The sequence below is a fragment of the Tachysurus vachellii genome, chromosome 9, assembly GCF_030014155.1.
Source record: "Tachysurus vachellii isolate PV-2020 chromosome 9, HZAU_Pvac_v1, whole genome shotgun sequence".
NCBI lineage: Eukaryota > Metazoa > Chordata > Actinopteri > Siluriformes > Bagridae > Tachysurus > Tachysurus vachellii.
The window spans coordinates 12,514,657-12,538,243 of NC_083468.1; the positions used below are offsets into that span (position 1 = coordinate 12,514,657).

At 43.4% G+C, this 23,587-nt stretch overlaps 1 protein-coding gene across 1 annotated transcript in view; it reads right to left on the reverse strand.

Moving 5' to 3' along the window:
* Positions 1-23,587, reverse strand: part of reln (reelin) — a 395,099-nt gene that overhangs the window by 208,663 nt on the left and 162,849 nt on the right. The window contains exons 8-11 of the mRNA XM_060877712.1: positions 21,581-21,632; positions 20,871-20,967; positions 20,307-20,547; positions 17,997-18,142 (exon numbers count right to left, since the gene is read on the reverse strand). Coding sequence (XP_060733695.1) covers positions 17,997-18,142; positions 20,307-20,547; positions 20,871-20,967; positions 21,581-21,632 — 536 coding nt within the window. The remainder of the gene's footprint in view (positions 1-17,996; positions 18,143-20,306; positions 20,548-20,870; positions 20,968-21,580; positions 21,633-23,587) is intronic.

A 23,587-nucleotide genomic window follows, 5' to 3' on the forward strand; every position in this document is an offset into this window, starting at 1 on the left:
GGGATCGCAGCAGCGGGGTGGTATGCGAGAACTTTGGCAGGTTGAAAACAAGCCGGGCAGCTGCATTTTGGATCATTTGCAGAGGACGGATTGCGTTCATAGGTAGACCTGCCAGCAGTGCATTGCAGTAATCCAGTCTAGAAATGACAAGAGACTGAACAAGTACCTGAGCAGCCTGTGTGGACAGAAATGGCCGAATCCTTCTAATGTTGTAGAGAAGAAACCGATATGAGCGAGTCACATTAGCAACATGAGAGGAAAAGGACAGATGATTGTCCATGGTTACCCCAAGGTTGCGAGCTGTGGCTGAAGTGGAGATCAGATCATTGTGCAAGGATATAGCAAGATCATGACCTGGGGATGAATCACCTGGGATGAAGAGCAGCTCAGTTTTGCTAGTATTAAGCTTTAACTGATGAGCAGTCATCCATGATGAAATTTCTGCCAGACATGCTGAGATCCGGTCAGAAGCTGTGGCATCTGCGGGTGGGAAAGAGAAGATAAGTTGTGTATCATCAGCATAGCAGTGGTAAGAGAACCCATGTGAGGAAATAACTTCACCAAGAGAGTGAGTATACAGGGAGAAAAGAAGAGGACCAAGTACTGAGCCCTGTGGGACGCCAGTGGAGAGTCTGCGTGGAGCAGATGTCACTCCCCTCCATGTTACCTGATATGAGCATCCTTCCAGGTAGGAAGCGAACCATTCCCAAGCTGATCCGCAAATCCCAAGACTCCTGAGGGTGGCTAAGAGAGTCTTATGGTTGACCGTATCAAACGCTGCTGAAAGGTCAAGGAGGATAAGGACGGATGAGAGTTTGGCTGATCTAGCAGCATGTAGTTTCTCAGAGACATCTAAAAGGGCTGTGGAATGAGCTGCTTTAAAGCCAGACTGGTTGGGGTCTTGGAGGTTATTCTGTGAGAGATAGACAGACAGTTGACTATAGACAATGCGTTTAAGAATTTTTGAAAGAAACGAGAGAAGTGATACCGGTCTGTAGTTACTGATGTCTGATGGATCCAGAGCAGGTTTCTTCAGGATGGGAATAACCCTTGCTCTCTTGAAAGTAGTTGGTACCTGACCAGATGCTATGGATCTATTGGCGATAGTGGTAATGAAGGGCAGAAGGTCTTGCGAGATGGTCTGGAGCATAGTGGAAGGGAGTGGATCCAATGGGCAGGTGGTAGGATTGCAAGACTGGATGAGTTTTAGAATCTCTTCTGCTGTTACAGCAGATGCTGTTGCTGTTACTGACAGCAACATGTCAGTCTTTGAAAAGAATTTATTGTGCTGTGATTAGGTCAAACATTGATTATGGCTGTTTAATATACAGTTCTGCGAGCAAAACATTACTTAAAAAGATCGAGGTAATTCAAAATCAGGCTTTGCGAATTTGTTGCGGTGAGTTTAGATCATCCCCGGTAGCCTCACTTCAAGTAGAAATGGGAGATCTGCCCCTAGAACTGCGCAGGCTTCAGCTGAGACTAAGGTATTGGTATGGTGTAAAGGGTCATCTAGAAAATCATGCAGTTAGATTGATTTTGAAAGAATGTTGGGAACATGAGTACAGGGAAATAACAAGCTTTGGTTGGATAGTAAGGAAGGAGGTGAACAAGTTGGAGCTGAAAAATCATGAAATTGCTCCTTCTGTTGCTTTACCAGCAATCCCACCGTGGTTGTTTCATAACCCGGTAATAGATTTACAAGTTTCGAAAATATTGAGTAGTCTGGGGATGAATATGCCAACTAAAATAGTAGTTCAACAGTACATTACACGAGAGTATTGCGATGCGCTACAGGTATTTACTGACGGCTCTAAGGATCCAGAATCTGAAAGGACTGCAGCAGCAGTATATATCCCTGCTCTTGAGACAAAGATTGCAAAAAGACTTTCAGATCAAGTGTCAGTTTTTGCTTCCGAACTTTTAGCTATCATACTAGCCCTACAGTGGATAGAAGAAGTCCAACCAGAAAGAACGGTGATTTGTAGTGACTCAATGGCAGCCCTCACTAGTTTAAGAAGTGGAAAATCCGAATCAAGGTAAGACTTATTATTAGCAATCCTTCAGGGTCTGTTTAGAACTACAGATGCAGCAGCTCAGAATTGCTGTTTGACTACTGCATGATCACTGTGTGATCACTGTGTGATTCTGCCAAACATCCACCAGGAGTGCTACAATAGTCTAGTTAATGAGTAGCTGCCTTATTATGATCAGTGTAACAGCTGCTGGCATTAACCAATGAAACGTCGCTAAATTAAATTAAAACCATTTTGACCATTTTCAGTAAATAATAAAACCTGTTTTTTCCAGGTCAAATTGACTTGAATGCTTATAAATCAAAAATTCTATAATGATCACCATTCTGTGTGATCAGCTTACAGTTGTGAACATTTTACACTTATGTCTATTTTGTCTACCAGATGCCATCTGATCACCCAAAAAAACGGGCTACACACACACACACCATTCAAAAACATGGCATAATTTATTGTGAATAAAACTTCCTTTACACCTCTTATGCTTTTTATTATATTTAATTTATAAACAATAAACCTCATGAAATTATGCCATGTTTTTGAGTAAAATAAGCAGAAATTATTAAATATTATTTTGGATAACCACTGGCTGGTGTATGTCAAACATCCCCAGGTCAAAGCTGACTGAAGCAACTAAATTCATAAATAAGAGAGAGAAAACAAATATGATTTGAATATGAAAACACAACATGTGAGTGTGTGTAGCATCATTTTGGTAGATCATATTCTGCCCTCTGTTAGGCAAAGGCATATCAAAAGTGTGAAATATTTACAAATGTGTGGCTTTTTTTTCTGGAGGCCTAATGAAATGCATTGCCTAATTTGTGTGTGTGTGCATGTGTGGTGTGTGGTGTGTTAGTGGATGTTTTTCTGTCTGTATGTATGTTCATTGTGCTGAAAAAGGGCAAAAGTGTGACATTGCCCCACTAAATGTGGCCGAGTCAAATTGACTCGGGAGGACTTGAGGAGGAAAGTATTTATTTTACGAACACATAGTTCAACGTAAATAGACAAAATTAATTTCACTTGCAAAGTTCGTAATTTGGAACAATCCTGGTAAATTTCAGGCAAATATGTGGAAGGAAACCCAAGTTATGACACATTAAACTTTCCAGATGAGTCAAATAGATCCCATGTCATTGTATTAGCAACTTTTCATTTTGTTTTCACACAATGTTTTATAAATAAAACAGACTATTTTGTATAGTTACAGCAGGTATTTCTGAATGTATATATGTCACACACAGAGGTTTGGCCTGCCTTGGATCTGAGCTACTCTGAGTGAACAAATGCAAATGTGCCAGGCCTCACAGGTGATGGGTGTGTTTGCACAACAAAAGCGGGAGAAGAATCAAGCTGAAGAACTGTGTAAATCTCAACAGGGGGGAATCACACCTCGGGACCGCACCAGAAAATAAAAAAGTCAGTAAATCTAGTGTTAACTAGCAAATTTTCTGCAGGAAACCCTGGAACGGATTATGCTAGTATCTCAATGAATTACTGTTTACATCAAATCACCCAGAGAGCATGCATGACTCCCATCAATAAAGACCACTCCCGACAGATTTGCCTGATGTGCGCAAATGGAAAAACAGCGCCACAGATCAGACAGCACTTTGAAAACATGGGTATCAGCGTGTCCCTGAGCACTGTGAGATATCATTTCAAGGAGAAAGAGCCATGTCGCAACTGTCCAAGGAAGTTTGTCTACAATTTGCTCTGCACGTAGTAAACTTGAATGGAAATTTGGAAAAACTCACTTTAGTCCAATGATAAGGGATCGCAACAAGAATGCCAGACTAATGCAAGCTCTCCAGTGGATGGAGTCTGGGGCACATGTATATAAGCACTTGTGGGAAAAATAAAATAGTTGTAAAAGCTCATTTGTTTTGTGAAGGTGTGTATATCAGTACATGTCAAAAATCTGAACCCCTCAGCGTAACATCTAAAAAACAAAGGTGTTACAGTACTGACTATTCAGATGAAGCTTTCGCGAAGCGTAGAGACCCTGTAACTAATCTCATAGATACTTTTAGTTAGTTATATTATAGTTAAACCTGACAACTTACCATTACCCCCTCCACCTCTTGAGTTTCATGAAGATGAACTGCAATTCGGCAATGATGAAAATGCCCAACGCATGTGTAGTATTGTAGAGCATCTTGTTGATCTTGAGCACAGAGTCAGTGAACTTGTCACCACAGGAAACAATGAGCACAAAGTTAAAAGCCCACAAAGATAGAATTAGCTACTGTTTACAGGGAGAGCTGGATCGTGTCACGCAGCAATGTTCTTCCAAAATTGATGAACTGAGTCAGAGCATTGTGGATTGTTTAAAGCGGCGAGATAGACAGCTAGAGCAAGAATTCAAAGCTATTAAACCCATCATGTCCACTCCTGTGCATTCCAGCACTGCTGCTTCTCATAAGATGTCTCAAACACCATCCAGGATTGCTTCAGTTCCTCAAGACACCACAAAGCAAGTATCATATCTTTCTTCATCTCCTCTCCCTACTGTTAAACTTGAACTGCCTACTTTTTGTAATTTGGATTCAGAAGACCCCACTGATTTCATTGATCATTTTGAAGAGTACAATGAATTGAGACCTCTGCATTATGAAGAGTTGTTAGCAGCATTATCTGTGAGTCACTGCTAAGAGCTGGTGGAGAGCAGAGAAGCAGAATATTACAGATTGGCTCTCATTCAAAAAGAAGTTCCTTTTTTAATTTTTGAATGAGTACCACAAAGAAGTTGCTGCTCAGAAGTTGGCAAGTTACAAACAGGTAACGAAAGTATAAGAGACTTTGCTTTTTAACTACAGAGCGATATTACTAAAGATTAACCCTATAATGTCTGAAAATGAGCTAGTGCAAGCAACATTGAGAAACTGCAATCCTTGGTTGGCTTCACTGTTGAGGGGAACAGCAAAAACAATTGATGATTTGGTTCGTCTTGGCACACATATAGAGAAGGACTGGGCAGAGTGTAAGACAAGATGGAGTCAAGGAAAGATGAGGAGCAGACGAAGAAGTCTTTAGGTGGAAAAGTTCAGCTGAATCACCTCATGCTTATGGATCCCACTTGTAGCTCTTATTGTATCAATGTACTACAAGCTCCCATAATTTTAAATCATTTGTTCTTCAATGCTGTAGTTGATGCAGGAAGCACCTTTTCATTGTTGCAGCAAAAAGTATGGCAGAGATTGAGGAAGAAGGATGAACAATTGATCAGAAGTGCTCAAAAGTTCATGCTTGCTAATGGCCAGTCAGAAAACCCAGGGCAAAGTATTCTGGGAATGGGAAGTATATGGAGTGAAACATGAGGTCACATTTTATGTGATGGACAATGAAAACTTGGTGGTTCCTGTCATCTTAGGATTAGTTTTCCTCAAAGAAGCCAAACTAACCATCGATTTTTAATGCTTCCCGTATATACTTACCTGATGCTAACTCCAGTCAGCCTATGTGTTTTAATAAAATGCACGAGCACGCTGCTGCCCAGTTTTATGCTGCACAAGGAGAACTGATTCATGAGGAGGAGAAGTTGAACCTGATCAACCAAGCAGTGGAAAACTCACATGCTGCGAATGAGGTAAAGAATCAATTGAAAGCTCTCATGTGTGGGGTTTGTCACAAATGATTTAAAAAGGACTTAAAAAGCGGATACTGGTGGAAATGGATCCTGCAAGTTTGGAAAAGACTGCCTTCATTACTGCTTCAGGGCTATATGAATTCTGTTGTCTTCCCTTCGGCCTGAAAAATGCCACAGCATCTTTCCAACGGCTAATGGAACAAGTTCTCAGAAAGCATAAGAACAAATGTTGCATGGTCTATATCGATGATATCGATTACTGAGGACGCCATTGCTCATTTTCTCCACACCACGATGAGCTACCTGGACTGCAGAAAAGGGAATTATGCAAAAATGCTGTTTTTGGAATACAGTTTAGCGTTTAACACCATAATTCCCTCCACACTCACCTCTAAGTTGGAGGTCCTGGAACTCAGCCTGCCACTGTGTCAATGGATCGCCAACTTCCTGACAGACAGACCACAAGCCGTACGGCTGGGCAAACACACCTCATCCACCCTCACCCTCAGCACTGGAGCTCCCCAGGGTTGTGTTCTGAGCCCCCTGCTGTACTCACTGTACACGTATGACTGTGTGGCCACTTCAAACTCCACCACCATCATCAAGTTTGCTGACAACACTGTTGTGGTGGGCCTGATCTCCAACAACGACGAGACGGCTTACCTACAGGAGACTAAAAACCTGGATGCTAGTGCCTGGAGGTAACCAGAATATAAGATGGACTACCATAGATAAAGTTAATTTGTTTGGTAGAGGAAAGCCTCATGATTTCTACTCAAGATACCTTTCTTGTTTAAAGTCCTTGTCGAGAACTCTGAGTTTCTGCTCAAGTGTAAGTATGGATTGCCATTATTCCTCCTGTTTTGTTTTTTCTAGAAAAGACTTTTCATTACATTTCTTTTTCTTGTGTCACTTGTGTCTCTTCATGGGGTTCATTATGAGAGCACTTAATACTGATTGAAGACCTTGAAGCCCAGTTTAAAATGAGCTGGAACACTGCAATTGTCTCTCTCAGTGTGGATCATGGGATTTAAACATTGCATCGCACTCAAGTAACCTTGTGGATTTAAAGCTCCTCTCATCTTCATCATCACTCATCAAAAAAAAACAACTGGGCATTCAAATGCTGTTTACTCCTCATCCTTATCCCAAAAGGATAACTAGTTTGCACATTTGAACTGATCATGAATTTGCATCATTTTTGGGTCACTGACCATTCTGAATCCAGGATGATGGAGAGACAGTTATCACTGAAACATGTTGACTCCCTTTAAGATATTTTGCATTAATGTTCTCCGGGTATATTTAGTAAGCCAACATAAATCCCTCTCACTCAATCAATTAATCTAATTGGCTATCCACATTGACAATTCTTAGTGCAAACACATGCAAATTATGAATAGTCTCTGAAAATGGGAGCTAGACGTTTATATGTCACAGCCCCTCTAATCTACCATTTGCAATTTCAAGCTAAAACACAAAGATGGTCTCAATTATTTTGTAAGTAGATTGTGAGAATAATTGCGTAAAACAATCTTTTCTGGTAATGTTGCAGACTGTCTGTAAAGAGTACATTGTTCTTTGTCTCTTACACACACACAGACACACTCTTGTCCCTTAATTCTCTTGTTCCATAATTAGTCTTAAAACAGATGGCCCTGCAATAATCATTCTTTATGTTACCAACCATGGGAACTAAGGGAAGTATAGGTTCGCATCCCTATAAGATTTGACTTCATTAAGGTAACTGAGAGGTCACTTAAACACAGATGCACACACACAGCAACACACACCCACTACACCCTCCCTCTTCTTGTACGACTATATATTCCTGCTTTTCCTAATAAACTTTGGAACTTCTCTCTGAAAGACTTTAACTAGTGTGTTCATTGAGACTTCCCCGAGTACTCGCCGGGAACCAGAAACCGAGCAGAGGTTCGAGAGGCTGAATTTTGTTATCCTGCCCAAGGGTCAGATGAAAAGAAGGTTACCCTGTCCAAGCTACAGATGAGAATTAATTACATAGATGCATCTGAAAATGGAGTGGAGATAATCCTTTTTGCAGTGGCATGGCAATCCCACAAAATTCACCCTTGTAAACCAATAGGTTACCTGTAGCTTTTCTAATATTTATGTAGGTCACTTGGCAACCTCCCTGATAATTCTATCGACTTTGTCCTCATCCTGTTCATAATAATACCATTATGGTGGTGCCCCAGCTGAGTGCGCCGATATGGATGCTTCATATGAATAGTAATCTGATTTAATTGAAAATATTTATTTCTCTGATACTCTTTTCAGTTTCGGTTACAGAGCAAAAGCTGGTTCTTCACTTAAAACTTAGTTAATGATATTGAAAAATGTATTCAGAAAAATGTGCAGGTAAGGGTTTCCACAGTATGATTCCTTTTTTGGATAGCGTGTAGTTTAGACAATAATTCACTCCATGTTTGATGAAATAATAATATAATGTTCATTATAATGCTGGCTATACTGGAGTGTGGAGTGTGACACTTAAACAAGACCAAGAATGAAACTGCAAATTCAAAGATGAAAATTAAGCATTTAATTAAATTGTCATGATAAACATTGTTCCATTTGCCCCGGAGATTATAAGAAAATAAAACAATTGTAATAAGGAGGAGGCATACGGCTGTGGATCCATGTGCAGCAGAGGTGTTTATTAGAAAACACTGACAGGGTCGTACAGGCAGAGATCAGAACGGGCAAAACAGCAGTGAGAGAGAGAAGGCAGAATCAGAATCAGGGACAGGCAAAAGGTCGGGACAGGCGGCAATCAATCAGAATATCAAGAGGCAAAACAGGACAGGAAAACCAGGAACACAGGAATACAGAAAACGCTCAGAATGACTGTACTAAGACTAGTCGAGACCTCGCACAGGTAAGCAGTTCTGGCGTGAATATATACGAGCCGGAGATGAGGAACAGCTGGTGCGGTAATCAGGAAGGGAGGTGGCTGATGGGAAGTGTAGTCCGGAAGCGCGTTAGTACTCAGGGGACGCGTCTCTATGGCGACGCTCGTCCGGCGGTTCGTTACGCGTGACAGAGCCCCCCCCCCCCCCTGCGAGCGGCTCCCGACGCGAGGACGCACCCAACGCCGGGGCCGACCCCGAGGACGGGGTGCCGGTCTCTCCGGGTGCCGCAGGTGGAATTCGGCCGTGAGCGAAGGATCCAGGATGTCCCCCGCCCTCACCCACGAGCGCTCCTCCGGACCGAAGCCCTCCCAGTCGACCAGGTATTCCAAGAGGCCCCTCCGACGTCTGGAGTTGAGTAATTCGCGAACTAGATAGGACTCCTCGCCGTCGATCATTAGCGGCGGCGGTGCGGGTAGGTCCACGGGAGGACCGGGGCCCCCTCTCGGCTCGCCGGCCGGTTTCAGCAGTGAGACGTGGAAGGTCGGGGAAATGCGGTAGGCGGCAGGCAGCGAGAGGCGGTACGAGACGGGGTTAATACGCCTGAGGATTCGGAACGGACCCACGTACCGAGGACTGAGCTTGCGGCAGGGTAGACGGAGACGGATGTCGCGAGTCGAAAGCCAAACTCACTGGCCGGGTTGGTACTCTGGATGTGACCTGCGATGTCTGTCCGCCTGGGTTTTTTGCACCCTGACGGCTCTCCGTAGTTGCCGGTGGGCCTTGGTCCATGTCTCCCCGCTCCGATGAAACCAGTCATCAACGGCCGGCAGGTCGGTGGGCGTGTCGGACCAGGGAAATAAGGGAGGCTGGAAGCCGAGGACGCACTGAAAGGGCGTCAGCCCCGTGGCGGGTTTGACGAGTGAGTTCTGTGCATATTCGGCCCACATCAGGTACCGGCTCCACTCGTTCTGGTTGTGGTGACAGTACGTCCGGAGAAAGCGGATGATTTCCTGGTTGAGTCGTTCCGTCTGTCCATTGGACTGTGGATGGTATCCCGAAGTGAGACTAACGGTAACGTTTAGCCGCTTGAAAAAAGCTTTCCAGACCCGTGAGGTGAACTGAGGACCTCTGTCCGAGACGATGTCTTCTGGGAGACCATAGAAGCGAAAGACGTGGTTGCAGAGCATCTCCGCAGTTTCGAAGGCGGAGGGAAGCTTGGTTAGGGGAATCAATCGGCAGGCTTTCGAGAATCGGTCGATCACGGTCAGAATGGTGGTGTAGTTGTTGGACAGAGGCAAATCTGTAATGAAGTCTAATGCAATGTGCGCCCAGGGACGTTGTGGGACTGGTAGAGGATGTAGTAAGCCCGCGGGTAATTGGTGAGAGGCTTTAGTGGTCTGGCACACCGCGCAGCTGTGGACGTGCTCGCGTGTGTCTGCTGCCAGAGACGGCCACCAGAACTCGTTCTGGACCAGGTGGGTTGTCGCGGTTATGCCGGGGTGGCCGGAGGCCGGGCTTGCGTGTAGCAGGTTGAGGAGCGGGGCGCGCAGGTGCTCCGGTACGTACGTCTTTTCGGTAGGACATTCGCTCGGAGGCGGTGTTTGGGCGTTGGCGTTGGCGATCTCGGTCATGATGTCCCACTGGATGGGTGCTATGATTCGAGTCTCAGGGAGGATCGGCTCGGGGAGCGTGTGCGAGTCCGTCTCTCGGTGAATGCGAGACAAGGCGTCGGCTTTGATGTTCTTGCTCCCTGGCCTGTACGTCACGGTGAATTGGAACCGAGTGAAGAACATGGTCCATCGGGCTTGGCGTGGGTTCATTCGTTTGGCAGAACGTAGGTACTCCAGATTACGGTGGTCAGTGAGAACGGTAAAAGGATGCCGTGCGCCCTCCAGCCAGTGCCGCCACTCCTCTAGTGCTGCTTTCATAGCTAGGAGTTCACGATCTCCAACGTCGTAGTTCCGTTCTGCCGGGGATAGTTTGCGGGAGAAATAGGCACAGGGGAACATCTTATCGGCGGGTCCCTGTCGTTGAGAGAGAACGGCGCCGATTCCCGTGTTGGAGGCGTCCACCTCGACGGTGAATGGTCGGTTAGGGTCAGGGTGGTGGAGGATCGGGGCTGTGGTGAAGCTCTCCTTTAATTGGCCGAACGCTTTGTGTGCCTCCGGCGACCAGGTGAGCTGAGTGGGAGCCTGCCGTGTCATCGAGGTGAGGGGCGCAGCGATGGTGCTGAAGCCACGAATGAAGCGACGGTAGAAATTCGCGAACCCCAGGAAGCGTTGGAGCTCTTTGATGGTCCGTGGTCTGGGCCACCGTAGCACTGCTTGCACTTTAGTGTCATCCATTGCGACACCGTCTGCTGAGATGACGTACCCAAGGAAGGATGTCGCGGTTTGGTGAAACTCGCACTTCTCCGCTTTGGCGTATAAACGGTGCTGGATGAGGCGTTGCAACACCGCCCTCACGTGTTGAATGTGGTCCTCCTTGTTCTCTGAATAGACGAGAATGTCGTCGATGTAGACGATCACGCAGCGGTCGAGCATGTCCCGGAACACATCGTTTATAAAGGACTGAAAGACCGCTGGACTGTTCGCTAGGCCGAACGGCATGACCGAATATTCGTAGTGACCGGATTGTGTCGAGAAGGCGGTTTTCCACTCATCTCCTGGTCTGATGCGGATGAGGTTGTAAGCGCAGCGGAGGTCAAGCTTCGTGAAGTATCGCGCGCGGCGGAGTTGCTCTAAGGCTGACGGGACGAGAGGCAGAGGGTACCGGAACTTCACGGTGAGGTCGTTGAGGGCTCGGTAGTCAATGCACGGACGGAGCCCCCCGTCCTTCTTCTTGACAAAGAAGAACCCCGACGACGCCGGTGACACGGAAGGACGAATGAACCCCTTTTTCAGTTCTTCCTGGATATAGGCATTCATGGCCGTGGACTCCGTTTGTGAGAGTGGGAAGATTCTCCCTCTAGGTGGTGTTACCCCGGGCAGTAGGTCGATGGCGCAGTCACAGGCGCGATGAGGAGGTAGTTCCGTTGCCTTGATCTTACTGAATGCCTCTGCGAGGTCCAGGTACTCGTCGGGGAGATTGGGGGTCTCGGTGGAGATGAGTGTGGTGTCTGTGGTGTTGATCTGGCACGGTTCTGCTGTAACACGGCGGTGCGCGGTACATGCGCAGCCCCATCTGGTGATGCGCAGCTTGGACCAGGAGATGGTTGGGTCGTGGAGTTGAAGCCATGGTAGGCCAAGGATGAGGGCGTGCCGTGGGGAGTGGATGATGTGGAAGGAGAGGCGCTCCTGGTGTTGGTCCCCCACCTGCATGCTGAGTCTCCGGGTTAGGTGTGTCACACGCCCCTCTCCTAGCGGTCGTCCATCTATCGCCTCCACTGCTAAGGGAAACACAGAGGGAATCACAGGGACGTTATGGGTGTGGACAAAGTCCCAAGACATAAAATTACCGGCCGCGCCCGAGTCGATCAGGGCACCGATCTCCACATTCACCCCCCGAATCCTGAGCCGTACACTGATCTTGGCGCAGCTCGGTGAGTACGGGGTGACGGAGCGTTGACTCACCGGAGGGTATCGCCCTCGTTGAGGTCTGGTAGGGCAGGTCGACAGTCGGTGTCCCGGTTCCCCGCAGTAAAGGCAGAGACGGAGCCGGAAGCGACGATCTCGTTCCTCCAGCGTGAGGTGCGTGTAATCGACCTGCATGGGTTCAGAGTATTCGGCGCGTGTAAGGCGGGTGGCGGTGCGCGGAGAGGCTCGCGCCCGACGGGAGCGCATCAGATTGTCTAGCTGGATTGAGAGGTCCACGAACTCGGACAGGTTCCTTCCCTCATCCCGGCAAGCCAACTCAGCCTGGAGATCAGGATGCAGACCCTTGCGGTAGAGCAGTCGCAGGGGGCGTTCCCCCCAACCTGCTTCAGCGGCGAGAGTGCGGAACGTCAGAGCATACTCCGCCGCGGTGCCATCGCCCTGAGATAAGGCCAGGAGGCGCTCCTCCGCGCTCTCCCCAGATGCGGAGTGGTCGAACACGGTCCGAAACCGGGCGAGGAAAGCCTCGAACGTGGGGAAGGCGTTCTCTCCCCACACAGCGGTAGCCCACTCCAGTGCCCTTCCTGTAAGCAGGGAACAGACAAAGGCGATGCGGCTGTCCTCCGTGGTGTACAGGGCCGGTTGCTGTGCCACGAACAGTGAGCACTGCATCAGGAAGCCCCTACAACCTCCCGGTTCGCCGTTAAATTTTTCTGGAAGGGGCGAGACGGGGTCCGGTGGTCGCAGGTGCGTGGTACGCCGCGGCCTGGGGAGTCGGTGCCGGGACTGGGGGATTCGGCGAAGCGGCGGCTCCATGCAGACCTTGCAGTGCCGCGGCGAGCTCCTGTGTGAGCTGAGTGAGGCGTGTCAGCTGTTGGTGGTGGCCGGCGAGTTGCTGAGCCTGACTGGTGACCTGAGTGGTCAGCTGCGCGACAGCTGCTGGATCCTCTGTCGGTGAGGTCTCCTGTAATAAGGAGGAGGCATACGGCTGTGGATCCATGTGCAGCAGAGGTGTTTATTAGAAAACACTGACAGGGTCGTACAGGCAGAGATCAGAACGGGCAAAACAGCAGTGAGAGAGAGAAGGCAGAATCAGAATCAGGGACAGGCAAAAGGTCGGGACAGGCGGCAATCAATCAGAATATCAAGAGGCAAAACAGGACAGGAAAACCAGGAACACAGGAATACAGAAAACGCTCAGAATGACTGTACTAAGACTAGTCGAGACCTCGCACAGGTAAGCAGTTCTGGCGTGAATATATACGAGCCGGAGATGAGGAACAGCTGGTGCGGTAATCAGGAAGGGAGGTGGCTGATGGGAAGTGTAGTCCGGAAGCGCGTTAGTACTCAGGGGACGCGTCTCTATGGCGACGCTCGTCCGGGGGTTCGTTACGCGTGACAACAATAAGGGTGAAGATCTTAATGAAGTGGTTGTTTATTCTAGCATAGCAGTGACAAAATACATGAAATACACTGGTGTCAAGAGGAATGCAATACAAATCCTGCTCAAACTTTTATTACTGTTTTTCTTTGTAGTTTAAATGGAGTTTGCTTTAAATGTGTATTGAGTGTAAGAACTGAATATCTCCCAAATGGCTGGGTCATACAGTACATTGTCATCTAGCCAGATGTCCTTGAATGTTAATCATGGGTACATACACCTTGGCCTGGCATTGTTACAGGTGTTATTATCCAAATGATCACTTTAAATGGTAGTCATGGTCCTTGATATCCTGCTGCCACTCCCATTCTAACAATTAATCAAAATTATTTATTTTGAGTTCTAAAGCTTTACTTAAGCCTTTTTGGGAATGATCTCTTCCTGATGTGTATCTTGTAGTGGAATCTGGGTGTAATCTGTAATTTCTTACAAGATTCAGCTCTGGTTCTTTTCCACTGTTAAATTCTGTTTTCCAAGCTAGATATAGTGCCATTTATTTTGTGGAAAAACTCTTTAAAATGTAAATAGTCTCAATTCATAGCTATATAGATAACATCAAGTATTTTTTTTTCTCATTTGTCCCTGTCTCTAAAAGTCGAGTACCATGAGTGTACTATTGTGCAAACAAATGTTTTGATCATTGTTTCTCATCTGGAACATGCTGAGATGTGTCAGTTACAATTTGTGTCTGATGGGGCCAAACAGTCTGCTAGAGACACCACAAGATACTACTCAAACCCAATGAGTCTAGGCAGAGTTCAATAACAGCTTGGAATAAAGGTGAACTAATGATGCTTCACAACATGGCTAATATGAGCATGGCTTTAATGTCCAACAAAGTGGAAGTGAACTGTGACACAGAAAGTGAAGTCATTGTATAGATTAATCCTCTGGTTGAGGGGTAAGTGTTCCATGGACTGAGATGTTACACTCTGGTGCCTAGAATTCTCTGAAAAACTCTGCCAGAGTATAATTAAAAAGACATGGAATCAGTGGGCTTTCCTTATTTCTCAGACTGTGAATTTGGAATTATTGAATATTCATTTGGTAACCCTGTCATAACATCTGTAAGGGTCTACAGTTCAAGATCGAGGAGCAGTAAAATAATTATATTGACACCACAGACAAGGACTAAGTAGACAAATAATCATTTGTGACAAACCTCAAATTGGCCACACTCACACGATCACTGGAGGGGGTGAATCAGGTTCAGAATTGGGCATAATATCTTCTAGTCTGTAGCCAGCCTAAATTTTGAGCATGGCTGTTCATGCAAGTCAGTTTAGCAGCTTTTGAGTCAGGCTTAAATGCAGTCCTGGTTTTACTGTGTTAAGATATGGGTCTCTAGGCTGCTTTCTTTGCTGATTCTGCTGTTTTAATTGCTCAGTGGGTAACAAACAGTTACAAATCAGCTAAATCACAGAAATTCATAAGAAACAGAAAATTAACAACAAAATCAACACAGAGTGGATTGTATAGATTTTGTTTTTTATTAAGCCACAGTTACAGCTATACATCAACAGCTGTGTATAAACATGGGGGCACATTTGTTTGCATTTCTGTTCTGTGATTTTACTGAATTGGTGACATTAGCACATAAGCTATGTGTGGAAACACAAAAGAATATTTTGAATATTCTAAATTATGTTAAAAATATGATTTCATGTAAAGAAAAACTTAATCATTGCTTATGATTATGAAGTTTAAGAGCATATCAACTATATTTTTGATCTGCTTTCAGTCAGTTTTGGTTATATAAGGGAACATCTAGGAAATGAAATTAAAAACCAAGTGCCTTTGGTTCATGGGCAATGCAAACTTGCTTGATGCTCGATGCTTAGTCTTTATAGAATAGCTCTGGTAAATTAGAATGGATTAGCAAGCAATCATGTTAACCCGGCTGTCCCTGACACTAGTTGCTATAGTGGGAGACAAGAAAACCGGAGATTGGGCATCTTCCATTTGGTATCAGTAGTGTTGTAACTGGATTGCCAAAAAAATATGCTATTTGCCTATTTTCTGAATCTCCACTCAGGCTGGCAGCAACCGTGTTTGGAGAAGCTAATTTTGGGGGCTGGGAACAATTGAGTTGAGGCCTCAATGTCTTTTTTGCTACAGGCAAGAACAATCATGTCTCTTATTTTTAAATAAGCAAGAGCTCATTTTGTATCCGCATATGTTACCTTGAGTAGGGAGTATCTCTCCAATAGTAGGAAACACACAGAGCTCTCTACTCATGACCACATAACAACATCTCCTGATACTCATAACAGCAATCAGGATTGAAGTTCATTTTGAATATTTCTAGCAGACTGCTCATCATTTCCATCCAGTAGATCATCAAGAGCTTGTAGTGGAAATCTTAAATTTCATGAGTGTTTATATGTGCTTTCATAGTAAATTCTGTGTGTCCGACTCGGGAGAGAGAACAGGAGGCCCTTGTTCCTGCCAAAAATATTGTATGTGCTAAAAGGATGAGAACATTAGTTGAGTGTGTGCATGTGCTTGATAAGATCTGACGTTGCTGGGGTGGCAGGTGGCAGGTGGCAAGTCACATAAACAAAGACAATAAAATTCTTTCTTTACCTTGATTTTACCACAACCTCTAAGTCCGATTGTGTTTTTTACATGTAGATCAAAACTGAAACCACAAGTGCTACAGTATAAACATATATGCACAAAATTTATATTGTAAAGTATACAATGTCAGCTTGACGAGTTACACAGAAACAACATTAATACTTGGCATCAAAGACATGGCAAACAAGGTTTTAAATACCATAACTGAATAGGAAAACATGAGAATAATCAGGACACAATCAGGCAGCAACCAATAACAAGACATGATGGAGACAAGATATTAATCAATACAAACACACATGGCAAATTAAATAAACTGAGAATAAAGGAGAATGTAACAAATGTGGGTGAAAACTCAAGCTAAGTACATATTTTGCCACTGACTTCTATGTCTTTCCACTGGATCAGAGGAAAACAAAATTCATTTTTCAACTATTTTTTTTACCTGAAATCTGGAATGATGCATACGCAGCAACAATATTCTTATTTGGTATATTGCATCACAATTCTGTTTTTATAAATATTTAATAGCTGTTGATTTATGATGGACATTAACTCCTGTAGGAACATCTGAATTAACTGAAATAAAACCTACAAATGACCATAAGTGAACATTCTATGTAAGTTCTTATATGGCTATCTATAAACCTTATAATAACCTAGTTTATGGATATAAACATAAAATATAAAACATAAATCTGAAACCTGTAATATTAGAAATTTCTTTCACTCAAAAATATCAAGAACCATAGAATAAAGTATATTAACTTTTGTGGAATATTTAGTGTTTGCCGGGTGCATATAGCAAGCATATACTGCCATTATTTAGAAATAATAACCGTTTAATCTCAAGCTGCCATTTCTTGAATGACACCTTCAGCTCCTGACGATGAGTATAGAGCTAATTAGCAGTTTGCAAAATTGTGGTACACTGGTATACATTCTGAGATTATGTTCAACTCACGACACCTTTGCACGCCTCTATTTAAGATGCAGAGTTTCTATGGATCAAAACGTTTGAGCTTTCGTGTCTTTTGTGCGCTTCGAAACAAAGGGACCCGGACACACAATTTGGGGAGCTTAGCCTCGCGGATTGAACCCCGCTTCGGGCATTCTGTGTCATCACAAGCATCACTTTCCCCTTATTTATATTTGCACGGATTTAAAACCTAAAATGTCATCACTCCCTATCCAGCCACTTGCTTTTTCTATCTGCTCTGGACACCTGTCCGATTTCCTGTTCACTACTCAAGTGGATAACGGGCCAGACTGGTACCCCTCCTCGGAGCGGAACCTTTTTGACAGCTCTATATTGTTGAATTTTACATCATTTTACAGCATGTTATTGTCATAGAAATAATGCAGTATATATTAGTAGTAGTAGCAATGTGTGCATTTACAGTTATGAATACACTAAGTAATCATGGTCCTCAATAGCATATGAGAAAGCACTGAAATCAATGAGCCAATAGATAACTGGCATAATTTTGATCCAGATTGTATAGTGAAATTCCTGTTAATTGTGATTATACATGACTCATTCACTCACTCATTTTCTACCGTTTATCCGAACTACCTCGGGTCACGGGGAGCCTGTGCCTATCTCAAGCATCATCAGGCATCAAGGCAGGATACACCCTGGACGGAGTGCCAACCCATCGCAGGGCACACACACTCTCTCATTCACTCACACAATCATACACTATGGACAATTTTCCAGAGATGCCAATCAACCTACCATGCATGTCTTTGGACCGGAGGAAACCGGAGTACCCGGAGGAAACCCCTGAGGCACGGGGAGAACATGCAAACTCCACACACACAAGGCAGAGGCGGGAATCGAACCCCCAACCCTGGAGGTGTGAGGTGAACGTGCTAACCACTAAGCCACCGTGCCCCCCCTAATTATACATGATTTTAATTTTAAAAAATACTCACCCTTTAGGTGGGCTCTCAAAGTCCTCCTTCCAATAGTGGTGTCCTTCTCCTCGGTGAAGATCAATGTCCCTGGTTGAGGCAAAGCTATGCCCCACTCCCTTTCTACCATGGAAATACATGGAGCTCCCATCTGAGTGACAGGCATGCTGGTGATTAGAAAAAAAGGGGGTGTATATTTTTTTAAGATTAGCCAATTTTATTTCAGAAGATGAATGTCTAACCCTAACCCAATGAAAGAGGTTTAAAATCTTGGAAAATTTATTAAAAAATAAAAAACAAAAAAAATCATTTGCATAAGTTTTCACAACATTTGCCATGACACTTAAAATTAAGCATAGGTGCATCCTGTTTCCAATGATCATCCTTGAGATGATTTGGAACCTGTCTATATAAGGTCCTACAGTTACCAGTGCATGTCAGAGCGCAAACCAAGTCATGGAATCCAAGGAATTGTCTGCAGACCTCGGAAACAGGATTGTATCAAGGCACAGATCTGGGGAAGGGTACAGAAATATTTTTGCATCACTGAAAGTCCCAATGAGCAAAGTGGCCTCCATCACCTGTAAATGGAAGTCAATTTTGAAACCATCAGAATTCTTCCTTGAGAATTAGTTGCCCAGCCAAACTGAGCAATCAGGGAAGAAGAGCCTTAGTCAAGGAGGAGCCTTAGTCAAGGTGACCATAAACCCAATGGTCACTCTGACAGAGCTCCAGCATTTTTCTGTGGAGAGAGGAGAACCTTCCAGAAGAACAACCATTTCTGCAGCACATTAGCAATCAGGCGTGTATGGTAGGGTGCCAAGATAGGAGCCACTCCTCAGTAAAAGACACATGACGGCCTGATTGAAGTTTGTTAAAAGTCACCTGAAGGACTCTCAGACTATGAGAAACATATCTGGTCTGATGAAACAAGTATTAATCTCTTTGGCCTGAATAGCAAGCGTCATGTCTGGAGGAAATCAGGCACCGCTCATCACATGGCCAATACCATTCTTACAGTAAAGGATTTTGGTGGCAGTGCTTTGGGAATGTTTTTCAGCAACAGGAACTGGGAGCCTAGTCAAAATGGAGGGAAAGATGAATACAGCAATGTACATAGACATCCTTGATGAAAACCTGCTCCAGAGTGCTCTGGAACTCAGCATGTGGAAATGGTTCATTAAACGTTATCAGCCAAGATAACAAAGGAGTGGCTATGGGACAAGGCTGTGAATGTTTTTGAGTGACCCAGGAAGGGCCCAGACTTAAACCGGATTGAACATCCGTGTGGGATTTGGTAGCCTAGTGGTTAAGGTGTTGGACTACTGAGTCCGAATCCCAGGTCCACCAAGCTGCCACTGCTGAGCCCTTGAGCAATCCCCTTAACTGTCAATTGCTCAATTGTATAAATTGTAAGTCACTCTTGATAAGGGTGTCTGCTACATGCTGTAAATGTAATATAAATGTAAAATGTAACATCTCTGGAGAGAACTGAATATGGCTTTGCACCAATGCTCCCCATTCAACTTGATAGATCTTGAGTGGTCCTGCAAAGAAGAATGGGTTAAACTGTCCAAACATAGGTGTGCAAAGCTTGTAGCATCACACTCAAGAAGACTTGAGGCTATAATTGCTGCCAAAGGTGCATAAAAGTATTGAGCATTGTGATTTTTTTTTTTTGCTTTTTTATTTTTGATAAATTAGCAAAGATTGCAAACAAATTTGTTTCATGTTGTAATTATTTCATTATTATTATAATATTGATGTTAGAATTTTGCGAAAAATAATTAATTTAACCCGTTTTTGGAAAAATGCTTTTACATAACAAAAAATGGGCAATCTCCCATCACTCCTTGCTCTCCACCTTGCTCCCTGAAAGCTACCAGCACTGCTTGACTGTCCCACCAGCTCTCCGTGTAAGAGGTTTTTGAGCAAGACTAACAGCTGAGTCACTGGCTATCTTCAAAAAACAGGTGAATACTTTTCAGATGCACTACATGGTGACTGTATTTGAAATGAAAATATCACTGCTTGTATTTATAATTTTATATTTTAATTTTTGCTATTTTACATGAAGGATGGCAAGCATTCTATAGTTGACCAGTGTGTAATTTGATCAGTGATATAAATAAATTAGTTTCCTGTTCCTGTTCCTAGAATAATGCTACCATATGTCTTTGTTGTTTTTCCTGCACTACCTCACATGATTGAATTAATGACCTAAATAACAATCGCTGGGAATATGGGAGCAAGTAAGTCACTAAAACAAATAGAGTAGACATACCCAAGAAACATGTTTTCACAAACCCTTCAAGACTATTTCTATGTAACCTTTATAATTGCTCCAGGGAAAAATATCCAGTTGGCAGTATCAGGAGGATCAAGGTTATCCTCCAGTAGTGTGGGTCTGTGGTCCATGTTGGCCAGCAGTATGTTATCCAATCCCCAGCAAGATTCATAGCCATTAGGCCCCAATGCAGCCTCCTGGGACCACCTCAGGTGCACAGCCTCTTCCTTGAAGCTTGGTGGCACTGTAAGTAGATGTACTACTGTGCTGCTATTTGTGGGAGCTCTAGAAATGAGAGAGTTTGAAAGATACTTCATTTGATTAAGCAATAAATACAAACTTGAACTAATGTTTTTCAAATAATCTTTGATGAACTTTATTAGATTTGTTGAGTGTTATAAAATGAAAGTTATATTTACCATATATTTATTATACTTTTAATATATAATGTAAAGTTAGTACATTTCCAGTACAGAAAAAAAGATTACATCAGCTGACAGAAAAACATTTCAAACAACTCGAGGAAAAAAATACATTACAGCAGATGAACTAATAGATCTAAGGGGTTAATAGGATGGATGTTTGTGTAAAGAGGATTAATGAGAAACCTTATCTTTTCCAAGGTGGTCCAGACACTTGAATTTCTCAGTCTATAGGAGACAGTTATGCTGGGATCGGAATAACTAAAATGGCAGGATCCAGAGCCTAACCAAACAAACAAACAAACGCAAATTAACATGTGCCAAAATGTTTAACTAAGAACAGGACAAGTACACTCATAACTGACTAACTAAATAGTTTTTTTATTGGCATCAAGAGAAGCTGAATGCCATAGAATATTTCCCTCTTATTATTTTCATCTCCTTGAATAGGATGGTTGCAATCCATTGGTATTCTGAGTACTCTGCCTTCCCCACTCATTCTGGCCATGAAAAATTTATGTCCTCAACACTGCCATGCTACAGAAATCAATGGCTGAACCTTAGTTGCTTTGGGGTATGTGGTACATGAGGGAAATTCTGAGGCAGGCTGGTTGTGACATTTTATTTTATTTTAAAAAAGGAGCTTTTATGAAAGATGACTAAGGATATAACTGAGGAAAAATTTAAAAGAATAATTAAAGATGGAGACTAAAACATTGATTATTTTAAATAATGAAGAGATATCCATGAAAATTATATTAATTGGGGTGATTTTAGCATGTAATTCATGCTGAATATGACCCATATTTAAATCAAAAGTGAAATGTATTTAACATACATACATAAACAACACATTAGTAATGTGTTGAGTTTTGATATAATTTGTTTTTACTTACCAAGTGAAAAATGAAGTACTGAAGCAGTGCTTGTATTAAGAGCCACTGTTATCTAAATCAACAACAGAACATAACATATCAAACTTCACGTTTTTCTATGCAATGATCAAATGCATTTTCTTACTTGCATGTGTTCTATTTGTCTTTATGCAGCCTAGTGTGCATGTTAATGTTAAGTGTGCAAATTAATACTTGGTTACATCAGTGTCAAAATCAGGATCTCATTATGACACCCAAGAATCATTGTGGCCTACAAACATCACCCAAGAATCATTGTGGCCTCCATGAATTACAGGTACCAATGCACACATTCATTTTCACATTCTTACACACCTGAACTCTGTTACACATACTATATAAACTGTTTAGGCTCGGTCAATGTGAAGGATCCCTCAGTATAAATTGTTCTGGCATACAGAGCCATATCATTTTATTGCTTTTTTTTTAGTTTACAGTCTTATTTCCTGTTTACTGATGCTTGTCCTATTTAAGGCCCTTGCCTGTTCTCAGAATTATGACTTTGCCTACTGTTTTGAACTTGGTCTGGAAATTCTAAAATAAAATGATATTTCTCAAAATGCTTTTGATATGTATTGAGGTTTTGTTAAGATCTAAATATCAGAGGATGCAAAATTAGGTTTTTGGCATTATTCAAATTATCAAAAAATCCATTCAGAAATGTATGTGTATTGTAATTTATCTGAAGTCAGTGAATTCACTGGGCTCTGGGAACCCATTTCGCTTGCCTAAGTCACAGGAGGGCATGCTATATATTGACCATATTCTAAGTTTACTAGAATATACAGATATACAGTACTTTATTGATCCCATGAGGTAAATTCTTATTGTGTTATAGCAGCTTAGTCAACAAGATACATCATGCAAGCACACACAGAATATAAAATCTAATACATATATTATTATTACTGCACAGCTGTATCAGTGACAACGGACCAATCAGAGCTGAAAGAGAAGAGGAAAGAGCTGAGTGAGGACACAGGAATGTAACGTTGGCTACTAAGCCAGAGATAATTAATATTCTTTGCTGTTTCTCTATTGGAGAAAGCCCTTAAAGTGTACAAACCTATCCAGGATGGGAACCAAACCTTGGGATGCCAGACACGCATGTCAGAACCCATTCTTATGGTTCAGCCAACTTTCACTGATGGAGCTACTGGGTGGGAAACAATCCCTGTGGGCCAATGGCCTACCGTGTGGCAATGAACCACTTCCTTTACACCCTTCCCACTGAGGAGCACCCCTGGTCACCTTGAAAATTGGCAGGGGAGAGTGGCGGGAAGAGCTATGTGGAGAGCTACCACCACCCACTCTTCTGCCACCAAGGACAGTACAGGGAGAGAGAGAGCCAGAAGGGATGTAACCCATGACAAGCCAATGCAAACTGAGCCAGATGACTCATACAAATACCTGGCTGGCAGATTCTATGCTTCATGTCACTGACCCGGTGAATGCATCCACCACCACCATACGCCTCAATGGCCATCAGGTCAGGGTGCTCCTAGACACCAGGAGTACCATCACCCTTCCTTGACCTGAGGTTCCGGGACAGATTGATGAGCTGGTGGGGACCAACCAGGTGTTTTTTCCAAGGATGACAATTACCAGTTCTCTGCTGCACTGGCCAGATCCAAAGCTGGGAAGGCTATTTTATATTGAGAATTATTTTTGTTGAGCAGTAGTTATCTAACACTACCCAAGCAATTTCAATTGCAATTTCTGTGTCAAGCTGGCTAGATCATTAAGGGGTATGTATTTCATTGCAAGCTTCACAGAAATTAAGTTATGTAAGTTATTTGGAGCTGGTTGAAAACAGACATTCTGTAGATATAAATCAGTTATGCCTCATTTTTATCAGAGACTGTTTCCACTTTTAAACGCACAATGGTGCTGTGTTAGATACAAAATTTTTAATAGCACACTTGAAAGAGCATATTGTAGAATGACATGCTATAGGTTGTCACGTAAGCAAGAACCTTGTAAGGTCAA